The 25,797-nt window shown below is 50.4% G+C and overlaps 1 protein-coding gene across 15 annotated transcripts in view; it reads left to right on the forward strand.

Annotated features, from left to right (window-relative positions):
* SIPA1L3 (signal induced proliferation associated 1 like 3) overlaps nucleotides 1–25,797 on the forward strand; it is a 323,626-nt gene that overhangs the window by 183,370 nt on the left and 114,459 nt on the right. For all 15 annotated transcript variants that reach the window (XM_078359226.1, XM_078359222.1, XM_078359228.1 and 12 more), the window contains one exon: nucleotides 20,487–22,312. In XM_078359226.1, the coding sequence (XP_078215352.1) occupies nucleotides 20,797–22,312 (1,516 nt within the window). In that variant the 5' untranslated portion in view covers nucleotides 20,487–20,796. The remainder of the gene's footprint in view (nucleotides 1–20,486; nucleotides 22,313–25,797) is intronic.

Genomic DNA, 25,797 nt, shown 5'->3' on the forward strand with positions numbered 1-25,797 from the left:
TGTTAGGAACTTGGAATCTGGGAGGAGGTGACAGAGGGGCCAGGCAGAAGCTTCCTGGCCTGGGACACATCCTTAGTGGTGAGTTGATGTGGGGTTGTGACTCAGAGGCCGGAAATGTGCAGGGCCATGGCCATCTGTGTGTGCACGTGTGCAAGAGACACAGAAGCAGAGTGAGAGACAGGACAGGACCGTGGAGAGACAGGTACAGGGATGCAGAGGGGTGGGGGGACAGGAGTGCAGAGAGATGGAGCAGAGACAAGAAACATGGGACAGAGATGGGGTAGAGATAAAGAGAGATGGGGACAGGCCCCTGAGACATGCGACCAGTTGGCTCATTAACTGGCTTGTTGGCTAGCTGGTTGGCTGTTTGGGTAATTGGTTGGTTTAAGTAATTGGTTAATTGGTCGGTTGGTTATCTGGTTGGCGGGCTAATTGGTTATCTGTTTAGTTTTGGATTTTTGAGGGTTTTTTTTTTGTTTGTTTGTTTTTCATGGATTCAGAAAATACTAGTGGAATATTCACCCTGATGGCGGCACTGTTTTGGGTGCTGGAGATAGACCAGTGAATGGTGGCTTGCAGGCATTTGGGTGTTCGACTCCCACTTCCCCCACACCCCAATGAGTGCACTGTGAGTGCAGGTGCTATTGATGGGATGTATTGCCCTCCCGTGGGGGGGATCATCTTGCCGATGCACTGGCAGTCTGATGAGGTGGCACTTACCCTCTCTGGTACATATTGGGGCCAGAATTTGATCCCAGGCAATCTGGCTCCAAGGCATGAGCCTAATTTCTGCCTTAAGTCACCCAGTAGTGGAGTTCAAGGCATTTATTATGTGCCCACGGTTTTCATGGCTCTCTCCCTGATCTTTAGAGATGACACTGGTTTCAATGGCCATAGATTTGACCTGCCTGGGTTCAAGTCCCCCTTCTGCCTGTCCCTCACAGGGTGCTCTTCAACAGGAACTTGCTGCTCTGAGCCTCCCTGTTCCCTTCCTCCTTGAGATTCTGTGTGGACTCACTGGAGCCAGGTGTAAGGCCAGTGCTGAGTGGGAGCTACCATCCTGCAGCTCCGGAACTTGACCCATGGGGCAGGACTCCCACCTAGGCTCCTGGTTCCATAAATGCCAGTTTTTGCTCTCATTTATTATTATTATTATTATTATTATTTTAAGACAGTGTCTCACTGTGTCACCCAGGCTAGAGTGCAGTGGCACAATCTCAGCTCTCTGTAATTGCTGCCTCCTGGGCTCAAGCCATTCTTCTGCATCAGCCTCCCGAGTAGCTATGATTACAGGCATGCACCACCATGCCCAACTAGTTTTTCTGTTTTTAGTAGAGTCAGAGTTTCACCATGTTGGACAGGCTGGTCTTGAGCTCTTGACCTCAAGTAATCCGCCTGCCTCGGCCTCCCAAAGTACTGGGATTATGGCCTGCTCTCATTTTTGACAACAGAAGTTCTCAAATGGGGTTGCCCCATGAGTGGTCACCAGGGCAGACTCTGGAGCCAGCCAATTCCAGGTTCAGATCCCAGCCCCTCCTCTCCTTCTCTTCTCTGAACCCCATTGTGAATCGAGGGTGACAGTAGCGGGTAACTAGAAGGCTTTAGTGCAGTGGTTTGTGTCATGGTGTCATGTGCTCTGCACAGGGCCTGGCTCCCTACAGCCCTGGGTCAGGGGCCAGTTAAGATGATGGATGATTACTGCCAGCAGCTGGGTTCCTCCCCACACCACCAACCTGGATAACAAGGCCCAGCTGTGTGTATCCAGCTCCGCCCCTGCCGGCCCTCCCACTGCAGGGAACCTTCCTGACCATGACATTCCGGGTGGGCCCCACTGCCACGCCCCCATCCCCTCAGCCTAGAGCCATCCTCAGATTGGGACAAGCAGAGCCGGAGCCCCCCTCAGCCTGGCCCCCAGCAGCAGGACGGAAAGAATGGGGCTTTAACAGATGTTCTTTTACAAGGATTCCCTGGCTCTATTTAATCAAGATTGTCAAATATTGATTTAATCTCCAGGCCCAACAGATGTGATCTTAGCAGGTTTCAGTGGCAATTAGCTGGGATTAGTTTGCAGGTCAGGCTCCATGCTGACAAGATACTGTCTTCTAAAGGAGGCTTGGTCTGGCCACAGGAATGAGCCCCGGAGGGGGACATACTAAATATTGAACCATCAGTCTAGCCACGGGAGCAGACCCGGAGGCTGGGTCATAGCAGCCCCTGTGGGGCCCAGTGTTCCCCACATGATGATAGTGGGGACACTTAGCGGGTTTAGGGCAGCAGCTGTTCACTGAAAAAAAAAAATTAATATTAAAAGAAACAGCACAGCCACACCAAGGCCTGTGGCTTGATAGTGAGTCTGGCTGAAGCCAGGGGGATCCCTGCAGGGAAGCCTGGAGCCCTGATTATGCCCCCAATTAAGTACCCAGAAGGGGCCTTACCAGCAACAGAGGCCTCTCCTCCGCCCCATCAGGCCCCTCGCCTGACTGCATCACATCATCCCCGCTCTACAAACATGGCTGTAGCTCCTGGGTGGGCCTGGCCTGTGTGCCCATACTCCAGGAAGCAACCCTTTCTAGCTTTGTGTTTCAAAGGCTCGTTAGAGTCAATGGGACTGTGCCCAGGATTGGAACAAGCTGCTCAATCCACGTGTGCTTCAGGGAGGTCACCACAGCCTCCCCTAACCCAGCCACCTACACAGACTCTGAGGGACAACCCCTTGTGGCCCTGGCACTGGGGCTGCCAGAAAGGAGCCTTTGCTCAAGATAAGCCACCCCAGGCTGTTGGGCCCCTCAGCCCAGAGGAATGAGGGTTCCTCGCCGGGTCACATTTGGTTTGCTTGAGATTTTTTAAAAAGGATTATTATATAAGAAAAAATGAAGGCCAGGAGTGGTGGCTCACCCCTGTAATCCCAGCACTTTGGGAGGCCAAGGTGGGAGGATCACCTGAGGTCAGGAGTTTGAGGCCAGCCTGGCTAACATGGCAAAACCCCATCTCTATTAAAAATACAAAAATTAGGCCAGCTAGTTGTGGGCTCTTGTAATCCCAGCTACTTGGGAGGCTGAGGCAGGAGAATTGCTTGAAGCTGCAGTGAGCCAAGATCACACCACTACACTCCAGCCTGGGGAACAGAGCGAGACTGTCTCAAAAAAAAAAAAAAAAAGAAAAAAAAAGAAAAAAATTATAATAGCCAATACTTATTTATCACTGCAAGTCAGGGATATTCTAAGCTGTGGCATTTATTAACCCACATCTTTCCTAAGAGTTGAGCTTTATTATTGCCTCCATTTTACAGATGGGAAAACTGAGGCATAGAGAGCCTAAGTCACCTGCCCAAGGTCTAGCTAGTTAAATGATGGAGCTGGGAATTGAACCAGGATAGGCTTTGCTTCTATCCATTCTGCTACAGCTGCCACACCAGGAGAGACCTCCAGCATCTGGTGACAGGTGAGAGAGGCAGCTCTGAAGGTATTCACCCATTTATTTTTTTAACTTCATCTCTCTTCATAAGCATGTAATCATTATGAACATTTAACCTATAAATAAAGTTCAGTTATACTAGGTAGCAAAATTAAAACAAGAGACATTTCAGTTTAAGCATTTGGGGCAATTCAGCCTCTGTTTTCCTGGGGAAATACATGAAAACAAGGTGGAGTGCACTGTCCTTCCCTCATTGGCTCTGGGTGGGAGTGTGTCACCAGGCCACAGCGGATTCTGCCATTTGGAAAGATGCAAATTGTTCAGACTCCATGGGCCCTCAGGCAGAGAGCTCTAACTGTGCAGCTTGGCAGTCTCTCCCCATTTCTGACTTCTAGAAGGTAAGGGCTTTGCAAGGGGTGGCTCTCACTCTGCTCATATTGTCCCTCACGTGCTTTTTTTTATTTTGAGACGGAGTCTCACTCTGTTGCCCAGGCTGGAGTGCAGTGGTGTGATCTCCGTTCACTACAACCTCCACCTTCCGAGTTCAAGCAGTATCTCCTGTCTCAGCCTCCTGAGTAGCTGGGATTAGAGGCACCTGCCACCAACCTGGCTATTTTTTTTTCTTTTTTGTATTTTCAGTGGAGATGGGGTTTCACCATGTTCGCCAGGCTGTCTCGAACTTCCAACCTCAGGTGATCTGCCTGCCTCAGCCTCCGAAAGTGCTGGGATTACAGGCGTGAGCCACCATGCCCAGCTGTGTGCCAACTTTTAAAACTGAAAACTTAATCCCAGCCTCAGACACTCCTCCCCTGTGCACTTGTATTTCCTTATAGATCCACAGAGAAAGTTCTGGAAGAAGTCCTGTGAAATACACACTAACAAGTTCTCTGTTCCCCTCTTTCTTTTTGAAAGCAAATGGGGTCATACTCTATGAACTGTTGTGCAGCTTGCTTCTTTCCCTTCACAGTGGCAGCAGCTATCAAGATGGGTTGCCTGGGTTCAAATCCCAGCTTCACCCTTTCTATCTGTGTAACCTTAGGCGAGGTACTGAACTTCTCTGGCCATAGTTGCATTGGCTTTAAAATGAGGATGGGACCCGGCACGGTGGCTCATGCCTTTAATCCCAGCACTTTGGGAGGCCAAGGTGGCAGATTGCTTGAGCTCAGGAATTTGAGACCAAACTGGGCAAAACCTCATCCCTACAAAAAGTACCAAACAAAAAAAAAATGTAGCTGAGCATGGTGACATGTACCTGTAGTCGCAGCTACCCAGGAGACTGAGAGGGGAGGATGGCTTGAGCCCAGGAATTTAAGGATACAGTGAGCTCTGATTGCGCCATTGCACTCCAGCCTGGGTGACAGAGTGAGACCATATCTCAAAAACAAAATGAAAATAGAAATAAATGAGGATGCTGTTCATCCCTTCCTCACAGGGTTATGAGGATGAGATGAGTTACTGCACAAAAGCCCTTCACACCGTGCTTGGCATGCGGTGAACACGCACTGAGTGTAAGCTGTGCTCACTCACTTGGGGCCACGTGGACATCTTGCATGCATTACACATAGCTCTACCTTGCTTTTTAGGTATTTATTCATTTATTTGTTTTTGAGACACCATCCTGCTCTGTTGCCCAGCCTTGATCTCTTGAGGAGATCAAGGAGCTGCAGACTTGAACTCCTGGGCTCAGGTGATTCTCCCGCCTCAGCCTCTTGAGTAGCTGGTACTACAGGCATGTATCACCACACCTGGCAAATTAAAAAAAAATTTTTTTTGTAGAGATGGGGTCTTGCGATGTTTTCCAGGTTGGTCTTGAACTCTTGCCCTCAAGGGATCCTCTTGCCTCAGCCTTCCAAAGGGCTGAGATGGATTCCAGGCCTGAGCCACTGGCCTGGTCTCGGTCTCTTCTTGTACAGATAACTTTGTATTCCCTGGAATAGAGGCGCCCAGATTCACTTGACCTGTCTTGTGCTTGTAGGCATTTGGGCTGTTCTCAGTTCTTCTGTGTTACGGCAGTGTAATACAGTCAAATCATCCTGTACCTGTCTTGATAGAGACTGGTGTTACTGTCTAAGAGACAGACTTCTGGAAGTGGAATTGCTGGATTAAAATAAATAGAATGAGGCCTGATGTGCTGGCTCATGCCTATAATCCCAGCACTTTGGGAGGCCGAGGCAGGCGATCACTTAAGTTCAGGAGTTTGAGACCAGCCTGGCCAACATGGTGAAACCCCATCTCTACCAAAAATATAAAAAATTAGCCAGATGTGGTGGCACTCACCTTAATCCCAGCTACTCGGGTGGCTAAAGCAGGAGAATCGCTCGACCCGGGAGGCGGAGTTTGCAGTGAACCGAGATTACGCCACTGTACTCCAGCCTGCGTGACAGAGCGAAATTCTGTCTCAACAACAACAAAAAAAAAAAAAAGAGAGAGAAAGGAATACCAGTCCTCTGGGTTCTTTGACATTAAATGTGGAAGTGCTGGCTTTCACGGCCGTGGCCGAGACTTCACTCATTCCTCTTCTAGCCAGTGGAGCAGAGTCTCTTCCTGCCATGGCACTTGCTAATGAGATTTCTGAGATCTCCATCCATCTTATTTCCTGAGGGAGCTCTGTAGTGGTCCCTTGTATGCTCAAACTTCCAGTAAGGTCAGGGAAGACGGGAAAAACCAGATTCCTAGTGTGCAATCCACTAAGCTGTTGCTGACTTGCTAGAATTTTGTCCTTGTGAATGAATTTTGAAGATACTTGTATCACATGTTCCCACAGCACACTCACTTGAACGATTTTCTTTTATTTGGAGCACAGGGCAAAGGCAGGCAGACTGTTGAGGTTTGAATCCCACCTGCCCCTTGTAACCTCTGCCCCACCTATAGATGGGCATGGCAGAAGGCCCTGCTTGGCCGGATGTGGCGGTTCACACCTGTAACCCCAGCATTTTGAGAGGCCAAGGCAGGGGGCCCACTTGAGGCCAGGAGTTCAAGCTGTAATTCCAGCAGTTTGGGAGGCCGAGATGAGAGGATCACTTGAGTCCAGGAGTTCATGATCAGCCTGGGCAACATAGCGAGTCCCTGCCTCCACAAAAAAATTCAGAATTAGCAGGACGTGCTGGCACATACCTGTAGTCCCAATTACTCGGTTTGAGTTAAGTTCCTGGTTTGAGACCAGGCCAGGAGTTTGAGGTTTTGTGAGCCCTCACCTCTACAAAAATAATTTTAAAATAAAAAAATTGGCCAGGTATGGTGGCACACAGCTGTAGTCCCAGCTACTCAAGAGACTGAGGTGGGAGAATTGCCTGAGCCCAGGAATTTAAGGTTGTAGTGAGCTATGATTGCACCACCGCACTCCAGCCTGGGTGACACAGTAAGACCCTGTCTCAAAAAAGAAATTTATTTTAAAGGAAAAAGAAGCCCCTACTTGGCAGAGTAGTACACACCAGTGTGTAGCCCCGAATCTGGCACGTCGGGGGAGCTCATCAGTGTTGACCTTACGTTTACCTCCGTCACCATATCATTCCTCTCCACTGCCCCGCCCACACGTGAGGACAAATGTGTTAGATCCCACCCACCCCAGACGTGCATCTGTTCACAGTCTAGGGAAGGCAAAAGATACTCAGAGGCTAAGTCCCATAGTCAAGGGTGCATGTCCACCCCTGGGAGCTCAGCAGAGGGAGGAACGGGAGAATTCTATCTGGCCTGTAGGGGGACAGACAGCATGGGAGGGACAAGGGGAGGGGAGGCAAGGACAAGGCTTTCTGAATCAGTGGAACCCTGAAATATCTCCTACCAAAGTCACCAGTGCCCTTCATAACCATGACTGCCACCACTTGTGACCCTTTCAGGAGCATCCACCCCTGTTGACAGTCAGTCCTCCCCAAGCACACCTGCATTCCTGCCTCCTTGCTGGGCCTGCTGTAGCTTGTGTCCTGGCTCCTGTCACCTGCCTGGCCTGTGGGATGTACAGCCCCTCTGGGCATGGAGGCAGGCCCTCTTCTGTCTGCGTTCTCTGTTCCTTCTGTCCTCAACTAAGACTGCACCATAGAATCAGCTGCTGAGCTTTTAGGAGGCACTCAGGCCCAGGCCCCACTCCAGCCAGCTGATTCAGAATCTCTGGGAGTGGGGTATGAATAGACACCTATATTTTTATTTTATTTTTTTTGTGAGACCGTGTCTTGCTCTGTTGCCGAGGCACTGGAGTACAGTGGTGTGATCTCAACTCTGCAACCTCCACCTCCCGGGTTCAAGTGATTCTCCTGCCTCAGCCTCCCAGGTAGCTGGGACTACAGTCATGCACCACTATACCTTTTTTTTTTTTTTTTTGTATTTTTAATAGAGATGGGGTTTTACCACATTGGCCAGGCTGGTGAATCTCTTGACCCAGGATGCAGAGGTTGCAGTGAGCTGAGATTATGCCACTGCACTCCAGCCTGGGCGACACTGACCTCAAGTGATCAGCCCGCCTGGGCCTCCCAAAGTGCTGGGATTACAGGCATGAGCCAGTGTGCCTGACCCAGACACCTATATTTTTAAAAAACTCCTCTGGTGCCTCTATTGTACAACTGGCAGGGAGAAGCAGTCCCCTGAGCATCCCCATCTAGCCTTGGACACTGGCTGTTCCCAGCTTCCCTGCTCATCCATGGTTTAAGATCCTGGTTTAAGACACCACCTTCAAGGAGTCTTCCTGACCCCTTCCCAGCTAGAGTAATCTTCAGTCCTATTTATTTATTTATATTTGAGGCAGAGTCTTGCTCTGTCACCCAGGCTGGAGTACAGTGGTGCAATCACAGCTCACTGCAGCCTTGACCTCCTGGGCTTAGCGATCCTCCCAACTCAGCCTCCCAAAGTGCTTTGATTACATGCCTGAGCCACTGCACCCAGCCATTCTATAACCTTTACGATGCTGGCCACCCTTGGAAATTCTATCTTACTTCTCTGGCTTTTCTCTACTGGAGATCCATTCCTGAGAGCGGCGGGGAGCACAGTCTGTCCTGCTCAGAAATGATATGAAGTGGGTGCCTAAGATATATACTGAATAAACGAATGGATTTTGAGTGTTTGGTGCTTGTGGAATGAATGAATGAGTTACACATGACTGGTAAATTGTGGATAAATGCATACATTTTTAGGGCTTTGTTGGCTGTAAGAACTTTTCCGAGGGATGTATAAGAACATGGTAGGTGTTTGTTGTGTGAGTGAATGGATGGATGGATGCATTTTAAGGACTAACTCGTTCTTCCTGGATAAACAAATGACTTGTACGTGCCCAGAAACTGTTGAGTCACTGGATGCACGCCTGGAGGAGTTCTCATTCCACCTGGGCCTTGGAGAGGAATGCTCAGACTTGATGTCACATCCCTGAGCCCTCTAGAGTTCTTGAGCCCTGCTGAGCCTCCATTGCTGTGACTGGATCATGTTTCCGTGAAGAGAGATGCTTAGAGCACATCAAGCCCACCCCAGTGGGTCCCACCACCTCCAATCAAAGGCCTGTGAAAGGACAACCCATCCCACCCCTACACGTGGTCTCCAAGCATTGCTTTCAGCTTCTTGGGTGTGCTGCTTCCCAGGGAGGGACCCACTCAGGCACCAAGCAAGTCCTGCTTGCCTTGGATCACAGACCCTGACTGAGCCAGTGCTCCCTGGTCCTGAGTGAGGGTGTCATCCATCCAATCATTCGGAAGTTATTTATTTAGAAACAGAGTCTCACTTTATCGCTGCAGGCTAGAGTGCAGTGGCATGATAGCGGCTCACTGCCACCTCCACCTCCCAGGTTCAAGCGATTCTGTTGCCTCAGCCTCCCATGTAGCTGGGACTACAGCCATGCACCACCATGCCCAGCCAATTATTTTGTATTTTTAGTGGAGATGGAGTTTTGCCACGTTGGCCAGGCTGATCTCAAACTCCTGGCCTCAGGTTTCTCCATGTTTGTCAGGCTGGTCTCAAGCTCTCCACCTCAGCTGATCTGCCCACCTTGGCCTCCCAAAGTGCTGGGATTACAGGTGGAAACCACCATGCCCAATCAGATATTTATTTAGAAAAGGGTTTGTTTTAGAGGCAGGGTCTCTTACTGTGCCACCCAGGCTGTAGTGCAGTAGCTGTTCACTGGCGTGATCAGAGTGCACTTTAGCCTCACACTCCTGGCCTCAGCCTCCCATGTAGCTGGGACTACAGGCGTGCACCACCACACCTGGCTTTAGTGGATATTTACGAATGGCCATCAGTGTGTTAGGTCCATGCTGGCAATGTGGGCTCCCGTTCAGACTCTTGCATGCAGTGCCCTCACAAGCCTCACATATGGCAAAGATTCAAGACATGGCAAATGACATATAATCATACAGGTGCCCCCAAAGAGAAGTGCAGAGTGGTTTGAGAGCTCAGGCTGGAGATTGACAAGGTTGGTGAGGAGGAAAGGTCACACGAGTCTCGAGGAACTGCTAAGGCACAGGAGAGAAGAGCAGGAAGGGTTGCAAAAAGGCAAGCGAACTGAAGAAACAAGGGCGTCGTGACCCAGGCTCTGAATGCACGGGGAATGGAGCTTGCAGGTGCGGTGGGATTTTGAGTTTCATCCTCACGTTGCTCTGCCTGCTGTATGGAGAAGGGCTCTTAGCAGGAAGAGGAGCAGAAGCAGGGACAGCATCGTCCCTGAGGTACAATCATCTCTTGAGAAGTCATGGCAGCTTAGATTAGGGTAGGAGGTGGGAGAGAAGGATGGACTTGGATCTGCTGTGGGGGGCGGGGTGGGTAGCCCTCAGGATTGGGTCAGGGGTGGAGTGTGGAGTGAGGGAGAGGGAGCATGGAGAATGACAGTGACATTTCCAGGTTGAGTCATTTGGATGGAAGGAGGTGCCTTTCCTTTGAGATGCAAAATAAGCAGATGGCAGGCCGGTGATCCCAGCACTTTGGGAGGCCAAGGCAGGTGGATCACCTTAGGTCAGGAGTTCCAGACCAGTCTGACCAACATGGTGAAATCTCCTCTCTACAAAAAAAAAAAAAAAAAAAAATTTTAGAATGTGTGGTGGTGCCCGCCTGTAGTCCCAGCTACTCGGGAGGCTGAGGCAAGAGAATTGCTTGAACCTGGGAGGTGGAGGTTGTAATGAGCCAGGATTGCGCTGCTGCACTCTGGCCTGGGTGATAGAGCGAGACTGCATCTCAAAAAAAACAAAAACCAAAAAAATCAGGTGGCCAGTTCCATTCCTGAGCTGACACACGTTCTGGTGTCCCACCCTGTGGGCATCAGTCTTGGATGTGTGGCCTGATTTGACCAATGAAATGTGAGGAGTGCCTGTGTTGTTCCTAAACAGGAGCCGGAAGGGCCTTTGCATGGTTCAACCATGTCTCCTTCCTCTGCAATCAGCAGGGTCCCAGATGAGGGCTGTTTTGTCTGCTGGGAGTGAAGTTGGCATGAGCAGGGCCCTCAGCCAGCCTGTAATGGACAGGTGGTGTGAGCAGGAAGCAAGCCTCTTGTGAAAGCCCCTGAGCATCTGGGATCATTTATCGCTGTGGCGTAGCTTAGCTCATCCCACCTGTCCCTAGAAGGAACACATTTTGTGGATGGGGAGCAATCAAGAGTTCTGGTTGGGAATGTTTGGTTGCAGTGCATGTGAGATGTGTAGGTGATAATGTAAAGTAATCAGGTGGGTAGGTGAATTTGGAACTCGGCAGTGGGAGCTGGAGATATTTTCCATATTGGCAACACAGTTAAGCGAGAATCACAGAGGTCCAGACGCTGCCTGTGATTGCAGAGAAGGCTGGGGCTTGAACTCAGGACTATCTGACTTGAGGTATGAAGGGGCTGGGGTTGAGTCCCCGCTCAGTCAACTCATAGCCATGTGGCCTTGGGCACATTGCTTCATCTCTCTGCTCCTCAGTTTCCTCATCTGTAAAATGGAGGTAATGATGATCCTACCTCATGGGGTTGCTGAAAGGGTTAATGCGTAGCAATTGACAGGTGTAAAGTGCTCAGGAAAGGACCTGGGCCATGGAAGGTTTCCCATTCATGGTAGTTGCTGTTGTAGATACTGGCTTTTGTTTATGTTTTCATTGTCGTTTTGTTTTATAACTAAAATGTCCAATGGTGGGAAATGGAGTAGGGCTGACTTTGTGTCCAACTTGACACAGAGACTCAAATGATGACTACAGCCCCAGATTCTAACCCTCAGTCCCCTTCACAGATAGCTCTTCTCCCATGGTTACGAGATAGCTGCAGCGACTCTATCCCTCACATCTTCTCAGACTTAGGGTTAAAGAGAAAAGCACAGTTTTCAGTTCCAGCACTCCTGGCAAAGACATCATGGGTCTCACTGGTTCTGATCGGGCCACATGGTTTGCTACAGAGCTAGGGAAGGAGCCCCACCTCTTACCCACTGGGTGGCCAGTGGAGAGGGTAGGCTCCCAAAGGGGTCTAGGCTGTTGGAAAAAGGACTCCTGGCAACAGGGAAAGCAAACCACAAATGTCCGTTCTTGGAGGGCTCTTGTGTTTCCCTATGCTGTGCCCTGTGAGCTTTAAAAAAAAAAATTTGAGACAGCATATTGCTCTGTCACCCAGGTTGGAGTGCAATGGCACAGTCTCAGCTCACTGCAACCTCTGCCTCTGGGTTAAGTGATTCTACTGCCTCAGCTTCCTCAGTAGCTGGGATTAGGCTCTCACCACCACGCCCAGCTAGTTTTTGTAGTTTTAGTAGAGATGGGGTTTCACCCTGTTGGTCAGGCTCGAACTCCTGACCTTGTGATCCACTCACCTTGGCCTCCCAAAGTGCTGGGATTATAGGCATGAGCCTCTGCACCTGGCCATGCCTGTGAGTGTCTGGCAGACATTGTGGCTCTCACAGAGTTGGGCTTTTTGGAGCCAAGACACCAAGGCCACGGTGCTTGCCTGCTTGTTACAGGGGCCATCTGGGAGCATTTATATCCACAGATACACCATTGGTTGCTTCTAACAGACCCAGGTAAGTGCCCACTGGCCCAGAGGCAATCAGAATGCTGCAGATTCTAGTTCTCCCTTTGCATTGGGAGTTGCCATGTGTCCACATTCTAGCCAGTGGGACATAAAGGATTGCAGTAAGAGAAATGTTCTAGGAAAGATTCTCCTTCCTGGTTAGGGTCATAGCGGTGCCCTTACCATTCCTGTCTTTCCCCCTTGCCCATGGTTCAGTGGAAAGCGTGGCTGTGGCCACCAGCTTGTGACCATGACTCAGCAAGCCAGAGACTTGCTCAAGCCTATAGCACATGAGGGAGGCAGAAGGAATGGGGGAACATGCCTGATGTCACTGTCCAGTTTTCCCGTCAGGCCTGGAGCTGCCATACCTGGCCTCCTGGTGATGTGAGATGACTAAATGTCTTCACTTGGCACGCCACCGTTGGATAGTCTTTTGTTACTTGCAGCCAAATGCATCCCAACTGACTTGCTCCCACTGCCACTCACTCCTCATTTTGCTGCTGTCTCCCAGGCTGCCCTAGTTTTTCCCATCTACAGTTCCCTGGCTGTCATCCTTCACACAGCACCATGTGTCACTCAGGGTCCTCAGGGTCCAGCCAGCAAAAGCCACGCTTGGCAGTCTGTAGCCAAATCAGAATTCATTGAGGACGTATAGAATCAGCAGGAGGCTGGAGGAGCAATCTTAGGAAACAAGCAGGAGCCAAGAAGCTCTGTAGGGACGAAACCAGGGGTCCCCAGCAAAAGTTACTACACAGGAGAAGCCAGGTCCACTGTCCCTTCCCCTGCAAGGACACTTTCCAGCCTCACATGCGCTTAGAAACCTCACACAGAGCCCTAGGGGAGAACCCTGGGCCGACCAAGCCCACATCCTGCGCCCACCCCAATGGTGCTTCTGTAATTGTGGAGAAAAGGGAAGACCTCCTGCCAGAGATACACAACAGAGCTGTAGTAAGAGCAGTGGCCATGGGGCAAGTGGCATTATACCCATTTTACAGATTGAAACTGAGTCACTGTCTCCATAACTCGTCCATGGCACACCAGGATTGAGCCCAGGCAGTCTGGCTCCTGCCTGTGCTGTGCTGCTCTCATGACAGGGGTTCCCCATAAGGAAGGTCCAGGTACTTTTAGGAAGGAGGAGCTCAGTAGAAGACAACTAGAAAGAGACCAGCGTGCACCCTCTGAAACCCAGAAGCTGTGGGTGCCACGCAGCCTCTGAATGTCACAGGAAGACTTGGCTGCACCTGCTAGGAGAAGGGATTTGTGCAGAGAGACCAAGGCCTGCAAGAACATCTGTGTATGTTCACAGAAGGGAGCAGAATGGATTGAGGGTTTCTGAGCTGGCAACAGATGCCATTAGCAAAGCCCATCTGTCAGGAGGTGCTTGCATAAGCAAGTCAGGGTCGCATCTGGGCCACTGGTTTTCCCAGCCAGCCTAAGTGTGGCCTCAAAGGGCTACTCTTCCCTCTGTACTCTGCACTCTGAAGGTGGAGCCACAATACAGGCTGGTCTGCGGAGGACAGGCAGCGCCCTCAGGCGGACCGTCATCCCAGCTTGACCTGGGATCTGGTGCCCAGCACAGAGGGGTGTGGGGCAAGGTTCAGGCTCTCAAGCAAACACTCTTGCCAATCTGTAACTGACAGTTTAGAGTGGAGACAATAAACACTGTAGATAAAATAATTTCACTTTTCTCTGGCAAACCAGCAACCCTGGCCCAAGTGTGACCTATTCATATTTTGTGGACGCTCATGGTGCGTGTGTATGTGGTGTTTTTCTTGTTGTTATGTTTTTTTGTTTGTTTTTGAGACAGAGTCTTGCTCTGTCACCTGGGCTGGAGTATAGTGGCACAATCACAGCTCACTGCAGCCTTGGCCTCCCAAGTAGCTGGAACTATAAGTGCGCACCACCATGTCTGGCTAAAACATTTTTAAAATTTTTTGTAGAGATGGGGTTTCACTATATTGCCCAGGCTGGTCTCACACTCCTGGGCTCAAACAGTCCTCCTGCCTTAGCCTCCCAAAGTGCTGGTATTATAGGCATGAGGCACTGTGCCCGGCTTCATCGAAGTTTTTATTGTTAATGTTCTTAGGAAATGCATTTTACCCTTGAACACCATGGGTTGGAACTGCGAGGATCTACTTATGGATGAATTTTTTTCAATAAATGCATTAAAAATTTTTTAGATATTTGCAACAATTTGAAAAGAACTTGCAGAGCTGGGCGTGGTGGCTCACGCCTGTAATCCCAGCACTTTGGGAGACCAAGGCAGGTGGATCACTTGAGGTCAGGAGTTTGAGACTAGCCTGGCCACCATGGTGAAAGCCCGTCTCTACTAAAAATACAAACATTAGCCAGGCGTGGTGGCAGGTATCTGTAATCCCAGCTACTCGGGAAGCTGAAGCAGGAGAATCGGTTGATCCTGGGAAGTGGAGGTTGCAGTGAGCTAAGGTGGTGCCACTGCACTCTAGCCTGGGTGATAGAGGAAGACTCTATCTGGAAAAAAAAAAAAAAAAAAAAAAAAAAACCAGAAAAGAAAAGAACTTACAGGTGAATCACATAGCCTAAAAATATTAAAAACAAAAAAGTTAGGTATATCATGAATACATAAAATATATATGTATTAGTCTGTTTTATCATTTACTACCGGAAAATGTACACAAATGCATTCTAAAAAGTTAAAATTTATCAAAACTTATACATACAAACATATTGCCAAGCCAAGAGAAATGTAAACAGACATAAACATACAGAATTAAGGGGCTGGGCGTGGTGGCTTACGCCTGTAATCCCAGCACTTTGGGAGGCCGAGGCAGGCAGATCACGAGGTCAAGAGATCAAGACCATCCTGGTCAACATAGTGAAACCCCATCTCTACTAAAATATAAAAAATTAGCTGGGCTTGGTGGCGTGCGTCTGTAGTCCCAGCTGCTTGGGAGGCTGAGGCAGGAGAATTGCTTGAACCCGGGAGGCGGAGGTTGCAGTGAGCGGAGATCGTGCCACTGCACTCCAGCCTGGCACCTGGCGACAGAACAAGACTCTGTCTCAAAAAAGAAAATACAAAAATTAAATCATAACTGTGAAATTAACTGCAGCACATGCTGCACTACTGTAATAGTTTCGTGACTGCCTCCTGTTGCCACTGCAGTGAGCTCAAGTGTTGTGAGGATCCATTTAAAACACCGTGTGACACTAATCATCTCCGTGTGAGCAGCTTGTCTCTCCAGCAAATTGCATATTGCAGTGAAAAGTGATCCCTGGAGGTTCTCACGCATTTTTCATCATGTTTAGTGCAATACCGTAAACCCTGAATAACCCCAGGGGACCCATACAAAGTGTCACTAGTGATGCTGGAAGTTGTCCCAAGAAGCAGAGAAAAGTCATAACATTACAAGAAAATACGCAGTTGCTTGATATGTGCCATTGACGGAGGTCTGCAGCTGCAGTTGCCCGCCATTTCCATATCAGTGAATGTAATGTGAGGACCATCGTAATAAATGGAAAGGAAGTTCATGAAGCTGTCGCTGCACCTATGTCAGCAGGCACAGAAACCTTGCACTTTTTACAAAATATATTTTTATCTCATGTTGCAAATGCAGCTTCTATGAGGATACTGAATTGCTATAAGAAAGGCATATCTGCCGGGCGCGGTGGCTCACGCCTGTAATCCCAGCACTTTGGGAGGCCAACGTGGGTGGATCACGAGGTCAAGAGATCGAGACCATCCTGGTCAACATGGTGAAACCCCATCTCTACTAAAAATACAAAAAATCAGCTGGGCATGGTGGCAGGTATCTGTAATCCCAGCTACTCGGGAGGCTGAGGCAAGAGAATCGCCTGAACCCAGGAGGTGGAGGTTGTGAGCCGAGATCATGCCATTGCACTCCAGCCTGGGTAACAAGAGCAAAGCTCTGTCTCAAAAAAAAAAAAAAAAAAGAATGGCATACCTATAGACTTTAATTTGCTTCGAGAAAAGGTGAAGTCATATGTGGCAAGCTAAAGCAAAAGGAAGAAGAATCTCAAGCTGGAGAATTTAATGCCAGCAAAGGATGGTTTGATAATTTTAGAAAGAGTGTGGCTTAAACAATGTTAAGGTATCAGGAGAAGCAACTTCTGTCAAGAGGTAGCAGATGAGTTCCCAGATGCCAACGAGAAAATCATTGAGGAAGCTGGGCACGGTGGCTCATGCCTGTAATTCCAGTACATTGGGAGGCTGAGGTGGGAGGATTGCTTGAGCCCAGGAGTTTGAGACCAGCCTGGGCAACATAGTGAGACCCCACCTCTACCAAAAATTTTAAAATTAGCTGGGCATGGTGACATATGTCTGTAGTCCTAGCTACTCAGAAGGCTGAGGCAGGGGGATAATTTGAGCCCTGGAGTTCGAGGCTGCAGTGAGCTATGATTGTATCACTGTACTCCAGCCTTGACAACAGAGGAAGTCCCTGTCTCTAAAAAAATAAAATGAGTAAGAGAAAGAAGTAAGCCTGTTCATAAGTGCTAAGGAGAAAATGGAGCAAGGGAAGGACTTGGGAGTGATGGGGGCAGACTCAGAGAGACAAGCATTATTGGCAGTTTCTTGAAAATTCTTCCAGTCATCTCTGCATGATAGTTTGTTATTGCTTCTGTTGTTTTTGCTTTTCTTTCCTTTTCTTTCCTTTTTTTTTTTTTTTTTTTTTGAGATGGAATCTTGCCCTGTCACCCAGGCTGGAGTGCAGTGGCGCAATCTCATCTCACTGCAACCTCTGCCTTCTGGATTCAGGTGATTCTCCTGCCTCAGCCTTCCAAGTAGCTGGGACTACAGGTATGCACCACCACACCCAGCTAATTTTTGTACTTTTAGTAGAGATGGGTTTCACCATGTTAGCCTGACTGGTTTCAAACTCCTCACCTCAGGCAATCTGCCTGCCTCAGCCTCCCAAAGTGCTGGGATTCTAAGCCTGAGCCACCATGCCCAGCCAGTATTTTTGCTTTTCAAATTGGGAGATGTTGCATGCAATTCTCAGAAATCAGATTTCTGATTTCTCTTGAAAAATCAGATGATCTGACATCCACACTCCCGCAAGCCTTGGTTGGCAGAAGATACCCTGCTGTCCAGGTCAGCGCAGGCTTCTCTTGGCCTCTCTCCTGTCTCCCTGAGGCAACCCGACCCTGTGGGCGCTCCAGCTTCCTCCCTCTTCCCTAGCCCATCTCTGTGCTGCCTCCCTGCAGCATCTTCAGGATTGTTTGTGTTCTCATGGGGCACCAGGAAGAGGGGCTCTCCATTGCTCCCCACTCCCCACCCGTCCCCTTCTGACGCCTACTTTTTCAAAGGCTGCAGGCTCTCCTTGCTATTTTGCTCCTTGAATCTGCTCTGAGCTTCCCTCATGGTCTCTGCCAGTTCACTCCATACCTCTGGGCGCAAATAGGAAAAGCCCCCATACATACGCAAACACACACACAGACACAAACATGCAGAAGAGGCCTACTACTTTCTCACACAGGAAGCACCAATAGCCATTGACCAAGAACAGCTGCATCCAGCTCTAGATTCCTAGGGAATGAAAAGTTAGAGGGCACCTTGAGCTGAGTGCCCAGCCCAAAGCAGCACTCTCCTACCCTGAGAAAAATCACTTCTATTGGCAGGAGGGAGGAGCACGGCTGCTGGGCAGTCAACAGTTTCCATCACAGACGGCGACCCACTTTCCCCTTCCTCTCCAGCAGGGTTTTCATCATCTAGAAGTTCAAGGTGGAGACAAAGGGAAGTGACCCCGCAGAGTGTTTTCTGTGTTGGACAGAAGCACAAACTGCCTTCCCCAGGGACCTGCAAATCAAGAGGTACTTATACCTCCAATTAGGCAGAGGCCATCTGTTCACTTGTACATATGATAAATACTGAACAAACGTCCTGGACACTGTTCTAGGCACTGCGGATGCAACCGTGAACAACACAGACCTCCCTGCCATTATGGAGCCAACATCTGAGTGGCGGACACAGCCAGTAGACAGAATGTACAGCTGCTAAGAAAAGTTGGAAGGAAGTGGAGTGGGTAATTAAGAAAGGCTTTCCGCTGGGTGCGGTGGCTCACGCCTGTAATCCCAGCACTTTGAGAAGCGGAGGCGGTTGGATCACCTCAGGTCGGGAGTTCGAGACCAGCCTGACCAACATGGAGAAACCCTGCCTCTACTAAAAATAGAAAATTAGCCAGGCATGGTGGCACATGCCTGTAATCTCAGTTACTCAGGAGGCTGAGGCAGGAGTATTCCTTAGACCCAGGAGGCAGAGGTTGCGGTGAGCCGAGATCGTGCTATTGCACTCCAGCCTGGGGAACAAGAGTGAAATTTTGTCTCAAAAAAAAAAAGAAAGAAAAAAGAAAAAGAAAGGCTTCCAGAAGATGGGGCTTCTCTATCTCTATACGGTGATTTGGGAAGTTTTGGGGTTTTTTGTTTGTTTGTTTGTTTGGGGAGGTTTTTTTTTTTGAGACACAGTCTCACTTTGTTGCCCAGGCTGCAGTGGCATGATCATGGCTCACACAACCTCCTGGGTTCAAGTGATCCTCTTACCTCAGCCCCCTGAGTAGCTGGGACTACAGGCACATGCCACCGCACTCAGCTAATGTTTGTATTTTTAGTAGAGATGGGGTTTTGCCATGTTGATCAGGCTGGTCTTGAGCTGCTGGGCTCAAGTGATCTGCCTGCCTGGGCCTCCCAAAGTGTTGGGACTACATGCGTGAGCCACCACTCCTGGCCGGAAGTCTCCATGGAAGAACTGACATAATGGGAAGGAATCAACCCCAGGGAAGGACTGAGGAAGGATATCAGATATCCTGGATAAGGCTTGGTGCATCAGAACAGAAAAGAAGACCAGTATGGTCAGAGCTTAGGCAGGGATGGAGAGAGACATCAGGGGCCAGATCCTGTGGGGCTTGTGGAGCAAGGGAAGGAGTTTAGATGGTGTTTTCATACAGTTAGCAGTCACTGGGGAGATCTCAGTGAAAAAGTGATGAGCTCTGATTTACCCAGTGGTAGTCTGTAGTAAGCATGTGGATTTCTAGAGACATTCCTTCTGTGGCTTTCCTCCCCAAACTCCACTGGTGCTCATATTGACTCATCTGTCATTTTCACTTCCTTTCTGGCAGAGTAGCTGAGCTGAGCGAACAGCAGAGCAGATGGACAATAGTCTGGCCTCTGCGTGAAGCCACCAGTTCACAGGAAATACAGGGGGCAGAGGAACATGTTAAGTGGCACCACAGGGATCCTCAAAGTGGGGAAATCCACAGGACAGGTGACCCCTTTTCTTCTACAAGTAAAGAGCATCAAAATAAAGGAAAATGGCTATTGTAGAGGAGACTTAAGAAAATCCCTGCATAAGCGGAGGATGATTTTGAACAAACCAGCCCACGGAAGACACCTGTGAGACAATGGTGGGAAATGTAATACAGGCAGGGTAGTGCATGACATGAACGAATTCTTGTTAATTTAGATGAGTATGATAATGTTACTGTAGTGATTTTTTTTTAGGATCTTATCTGCTAGAGATACAAGCTAAAGTATTTCTGGGTGTAGTGACCTGATGTCTGGCTGGGTATGGTGGCTCATACCTGTAATCCCAGCACTTTGGGAGGCAAAGGCAGGTAGATCGCTTGAGGCCAGGAGTTTGAGACCAGTCTGGCCAACATGGAGAAACCCTGACTCCACTAAAAATACAAAAAAATTAGCCGGGCATGGTAGCGTGTGCTGGATTTTCAGCTACTCAGGAGGCTGAGGTAGGAGAATCATTTGAACCCTCGAGGTGAAAGTTACAGTGAGCCCAGCTCATGCCACTGCACTCCCGCCTGGGTGATAGAGTGAGACTCTGTCTCAAAAAAACAAAACAAAAAACAAAAAAATGACCTGATATCTGGGGTTTACTCTAAAATATTCTATCAGAAACAAAGAAAGTAATAAGGCTGGGTGAATAGATGAAATGGGAATGGGAAATAGTTAGCGGTTGTTGCAGCTGATGGGTGACTCAGTCTTCTCTCTGCTTTTGAGTATGTTTGCAAATTTCCATAATAAAAAGGTTTTTTTTTTTTTTAAATGAGTAAAGCTGTCAAGAAAAAAAGTCACATTTCCCACTTTCTGGGAGCAGTAGCGCAGCCATTGCAGCTCACATTTTCCTTTTCTCCCTTTTCAGCATGATGGGAACAATATCCTCACCGCCTCTGGCCGGCCGGCACCCACAGCTGCTACCTGCTCTGCGCTGCTGAGCCCCTCGGTCTGGAGCACCCAGGATAGCACCTGCCTCCTGAGGCTGTCCTGGCTCAGCTGTGCACAGCGATGGTGGAGAACTGGACTCCACAGGCTCACAACCTTCCTGTCAGGTTTCAGGGCCCAGCATCCTTCATCCTGGGCCTGGCGGCCCTGAACAATGGCTGAGGGCTGGGGGACCCCATAGAGCAACACCACAGCATCCAGGGCCAGCAGTACTCCAGTGCCCGTGGACTATGACCACCTATCGGGCCATTCCCAGTGATGGTGTGGACCTGGCAACCAGCTGTGGGGCTAGGGCAGGGGAAGTCCTGCCTGGGCCACATACAGGGGACTATGCTCCCATGGGATTCTGGGCCCAGAATGGCAGCATGTCCCAGCCTCTTGGTGAAAGCCCGGCCACCACTACCACCCGCCCCAGCCCCACCACCCCGGCCATGCCCAAGATGGGCGTGCGTGCAAGGGTGGCTGACTGGCCACCCAAGCGGGAGGCCCTGAGAGAGCAGAGCAACCCAAGCCCCTCACAGGACACAGATGGCGCAAAGGCCACCAAGATGGCCCATGCCATGAGGAGCATACAGAACGGACAGCTCCCCGCTAGCACCCCGGCTTCCTCAGGGTCCAAAGCCTTCCACCGACTCTCCAGGAGAAGGTCCAAAGACGTGGAATTCCAGGACGGGTGGCCCCGGTCCCCAGGCAGGGCCTTCCTCCCCCTTCGGCACCGCAGCAGCAGCGAGATCACCCTCAGCGAGTGTGATGCGGAGGACACCGGGGAGCCGCGGGGTGCCCGGCACACAGGGGCGCTGCCCCTCTTCCGCGAGTATGGGAGCACCTCGTCCATTGACGTGCAGGGCGTTCCTGAGCAGAGCTTCTTCGACATCCTTAACGAGTTCCGCAGCGAGCAGCCCGAGGCCCCGGGCTGCCAGGCCCTCACCGAGCTCCTCCGGGCAGATCCTGTCTCGCACCTCATGGCTGGCGGTGGCGGAACCAAAGGGGACCCCCGCAACGGGCAGCCCACCAAGGACAGCCTCCTGCCGCTGCAGCCCACGAAGGAGAAGGAGAAGGCCCGGAAGAAACCCGCGCGGGGCCTCGGCGGCGGGGACACGGTGGACTCATCCATCTTTCGGAAGCTGAGGAGCAGCAAACCCGAGGGGGAGGCCGGGAGGTCCCCGGGGGAGGCCGACGAGGGCCGGAGCCCCCCGGAAGCCAGCAGGCCGTGGATGTGTCAGAAGAGCTTCGCCCACTTCGATGTGCAGAGCATGCTGTTCGACCTCAACGAGGCGGCCGCCAACAGGGTGTCGGTGGCGCAGCGGCGGAATACCACCACAGGCGCCTCGGCCGCCTCCGCCGCCTCGGCCATGGCCTCCCTCACAGCCTCACGGGCTCACAGCCTCGGAGGCCTGGACCCAGCCTTCACCAGCACGGAGGACCTGAACTGCAAGGAGAACCTGGAGCAGGACCTCGGCGATGACAATAGCAACGACCTGCTGCTCAGCTGCCCGCACTTCCGCAACGAGATCGGGGGCGAGTGTGAACGCAATGTGAGCTTCTCCCGGGCATCCGTGGGCTCCCCCAGCGGCGGCGAGGGCCACCCGGCAGAGCCCGCCCTGAGCGCCTACCGCTCCAACGCCAGCATCTCGGTGCTGGAAGTGCCCAAGGAGCAGCAGCGGACGCAGAGTCGGCCCCAGCAGTACAGCATCGAGCACGTGGACCTGGGCGCCCGCTACTACCAGGACTACTTCGTGGGCAAAGGTGACGGATGGTGGGTGGATGGGAAGGTTGGGCAGGCCGCGGCTTGTCCCCCACTACTCATTCGTTCACTCTGTGCCAGGCTCTGCTCTGGCACTGAGGATGTGGTAGGAACAGAGGCCTCCATCCTGGGGGGCTGTGAGGATCCGGTGAGCAGAGCCACCCTGGCCTCAGCCCTGTGTCCGACACAGCAACACTCCATAAACCTTGAGCTACAGGACACAACAGCTCTACATTTACTCGGCACATATGGGCTTGGTACAGCTCAGTGCCAGGCACTCTCTAGAGCCTGGGGATGTACCAGCTTAAAACAAAAATTCTGTCTTCCTAGCACTTAATGTTTACATGGGTAAGATGAACAATAGAACGGGATAAATACGAAAAATACGCAAGGGATTACAGGGTGCTAAATGCAGTGGAAAACAGTAAATCAGGGAAGAAGGAAATGGAGCGTCGGGTGGTGGGGGGTGAGGGGGAAGATCTCAGTAGAGGAAGGTCAGAGAGGGCCTAGGTAGGTCCTGTTGAGTACTGAGCTGAAGGCACCATGTGCAGATTGTAGACAGTGTTCCCGGAACACAACAGTGAGTAGAAAAGTCCCGGAACAGCCAGGTGTTGTGGCTCATGCCTGTAATCTCAGCACTTTGGGAGGCCGAGGTGGGCAGGTCAGTTGAGGTCAGGAGTTCCAGACCAGCCTGGCCAACATGGCAAAACCCTGTCTCCACTAAAAATACAAATATTAGCTGGGCATAGTGGTACATGCCTGTAGTCCCAGCTACTCAGGAGACTGAGGCAGAAGGATCAGTTGAACCCAGGAGGCGGAGGTTGCCATGAGCCGAGACTGTACCACTGCACTCCATCCTCCAGCTTGGGTGATAGAGAGAGACTCCATTTCAAAAATAAGTCCTGGAATGTTGGAGGAACAGACAGGAGGTCAGTGCTGCTGGGGCAGAGTGACGGGGAGAGTGGATGGAGCTGAGGCAGAGAGAGAGGTGACAGGGGCAGGTCGCTTGGGATTTTGAGGGCTGTGTCGAGGACACACGTTTGTACCCTGCATGAAATGGAGCCACAGGACGGCTTTGAGCAGGGCAGGGCCCTAATCTGACTTCTGTGTTCACAGCCTCCTCCAGCTGCATGTGGGGAACAGACTGTGAGGGGCGGGGAGGGGACAGGGGAACCAGGAGAAGGCTGCTGCAGTAGTCCAGGCAGGAGGTGATGGGCATGTCTAAGTTGGGAGCCCAGGAGTGGAGAAGAATCTTGCAGGCAGCTTCTGGATCCAGTTTGAAGGTGAAGCCATTGATGCTTGGAAGGTGCTAACATCAGGGAGAGATAGGCTTCATACATGGTGGGGCATTCCTAGGAGACAGCATAGCTTAGTGCAGCGGCCAAAAACCCAGGCAGCTTCGGGGGACAGCAGGACAGTGTGGAGTGCTAGGCAGACACTAGGCTGCTCCTGCTCCATGCCAGCTGACTCTTGTCATGCAAGACATGCAGGCAAATCTAGTGTTGCCAGCCTTTCCAGTTTTTCAAGATTCTCCTGAAACTCGGATACTTTAATGTAGACTTTCCTAATTTTAAAATGGTGGCAGCTATAACAATTCAGAATTGTTAGCCGGGCTTGGTGGCACACGCCTGTAATCCCAGCACTTTGGGAGGCTGAGGCAGGTGGATCACTTGAGGTCAGGAGTTCCAGACCAGCTTGGCCAACATGGTGAAACTCCCTCTCTACTAAAAATAAAAAAAAATTAGCCAGGTGTGGTGCCATGTGCTTGTAATCCCACCTCTTTGGGAGGCTGAGGTAGGAGAATTGCTTGAAGCCAGGTGGCAGAGGTTGCAGTGGGCTAAGATCATGTCACTGCACTCCAGCCTGGATGACAGAGTGAGACTGTCTCAAAAAAAAAGAGATTCGGAATTCCTTATAACTGCTAATAACAAGCTTAAACGACATAGGATGTCTCTCCTGTGAGGAAATCCAGGGGTCAGCAGCCCAGGTCTGGTATGGTCAGTCTTCAGCATCTGTGGAATGTCAGCTTTAGTGTGTGATCCCGCGCTGCCCCACACCAAGATGGCTGCTGGAGCACTGACCATCACATCTGTATTTCCAGGCAGAGAAAAAGAGGAAAGGGTAAGGACAGAAAGGCAGACCTCTTGTCAAGTCAGCCCCTTATGCCTAGTGTTCCATTATTGGAACACTATTGGCCATTGCTAAGGTCTGATTTTTCACTCACAGAAAAATTCAAAAAATTGCAACCTCCAGCCAAAATGGGCTAAAGAGCTTTCTCAGAAGCCGTGTCCAACCACTTCCACTTAGTGGCCACACCTGTGTGCAAGGAGGCTGGGAAATGTAGGTTTTTAGCTAAACAGAGCTTCTCTTTTCCAAGAATAGAGGGGTTTTTCTTTAAAAAAAAAAAAAAGGGAGGGGGTGGAAGTACTAGCAGCTAATACTCCACAGCCACTAGTTTGTCGTTGTTTTGTTTTTGAGACAGAGTCTTACTCTGTTGCCCAGGCTGGAGTGTGGTGGTGCGATCTCAACTCTCTGCAGCTTCCACCTCCCGGGTTCACACGATTCTCCTTCCTCAGCTTCCCTAGTAGCTGGAATTACAGGCACCACCATCACCCCCAGCTAGGGCCCTGATCCGACTTCTGCATTCAGAACCTCCTCCAGCTGCATGTGGGGAACAGACTGTGAGGGGTGGGGAGGGAATGGGGAACCGGGAGGAGGCCGCTGCAGTAGTCCAGGCAGGAGGTGATGGGCATGTCTAAGACGGGAGTGCAGGAGCTGGGATTACAAGCCCATGCCACCCACCACCACACCCAGCTAATTTTTGTATTTTTAGTAGAGATAGGGTTTCTCCATGTTGGCCAGGCTGGTCTTGAACTCCTGACCTCCGGTGATCCACCTACCTTGGCCTCCCAAAGTACTGGGATTACAGGTGTGAGCCACTGCACCTGGCCCACAGCAACTAGTTTTTTAAAAGTATTTAAAGTAGTGTCCTTGACAAACATGACAAATGTCAATTAAGTCATCCCACGGGGCTCAGAGTCTGGTCTCAGGAGCTCCAACTTGGTGTCAGACAGCCCTCAATTTGGGGTATCTGTTCCATAGCTGATCAGATATGTGATACATTTTACCCTTCAGACTGCATGACAAATGAAGATGATTATATTAATGTCACATGCACAAACAGAATGACACAGAGATGTAAAAGAAAAGGATCAAAAAGAATTTCCAGACAGTTGCTTATGAGGAAAAAGCCAATGAGGCGATAGCAGTATCACATGAAATAGATTTAAAGGCTGACAGTACTTTTTAGAGGAACTAGGAAAGCCTTTCATGTTTCTTAAAATTTGCCAAGAAATTCTGGTAGTTGTGAACTTTTGTATACCTGGCAACTTGATTTAGGGGTATATAGATTTTAAAAATGGATACGGCTGGCTGAGCACGCTGGCTCACACCTACAATCCCAGCACTTGGGGAGGCTGAGGCAGGC

Source organism: Callithrix jacchus, chromosome 22, assembly GCF_049354715.1.
Source record: "Callithrix jacchus isolate 240 chromosome 22, calJac240_pri, whole genome shotgun sequence".
NCBI lineage: Eukaryota > Metazoa > Chordata > Mammalia > Primates > Cebidae > Callithrix > Callithrix jacchus.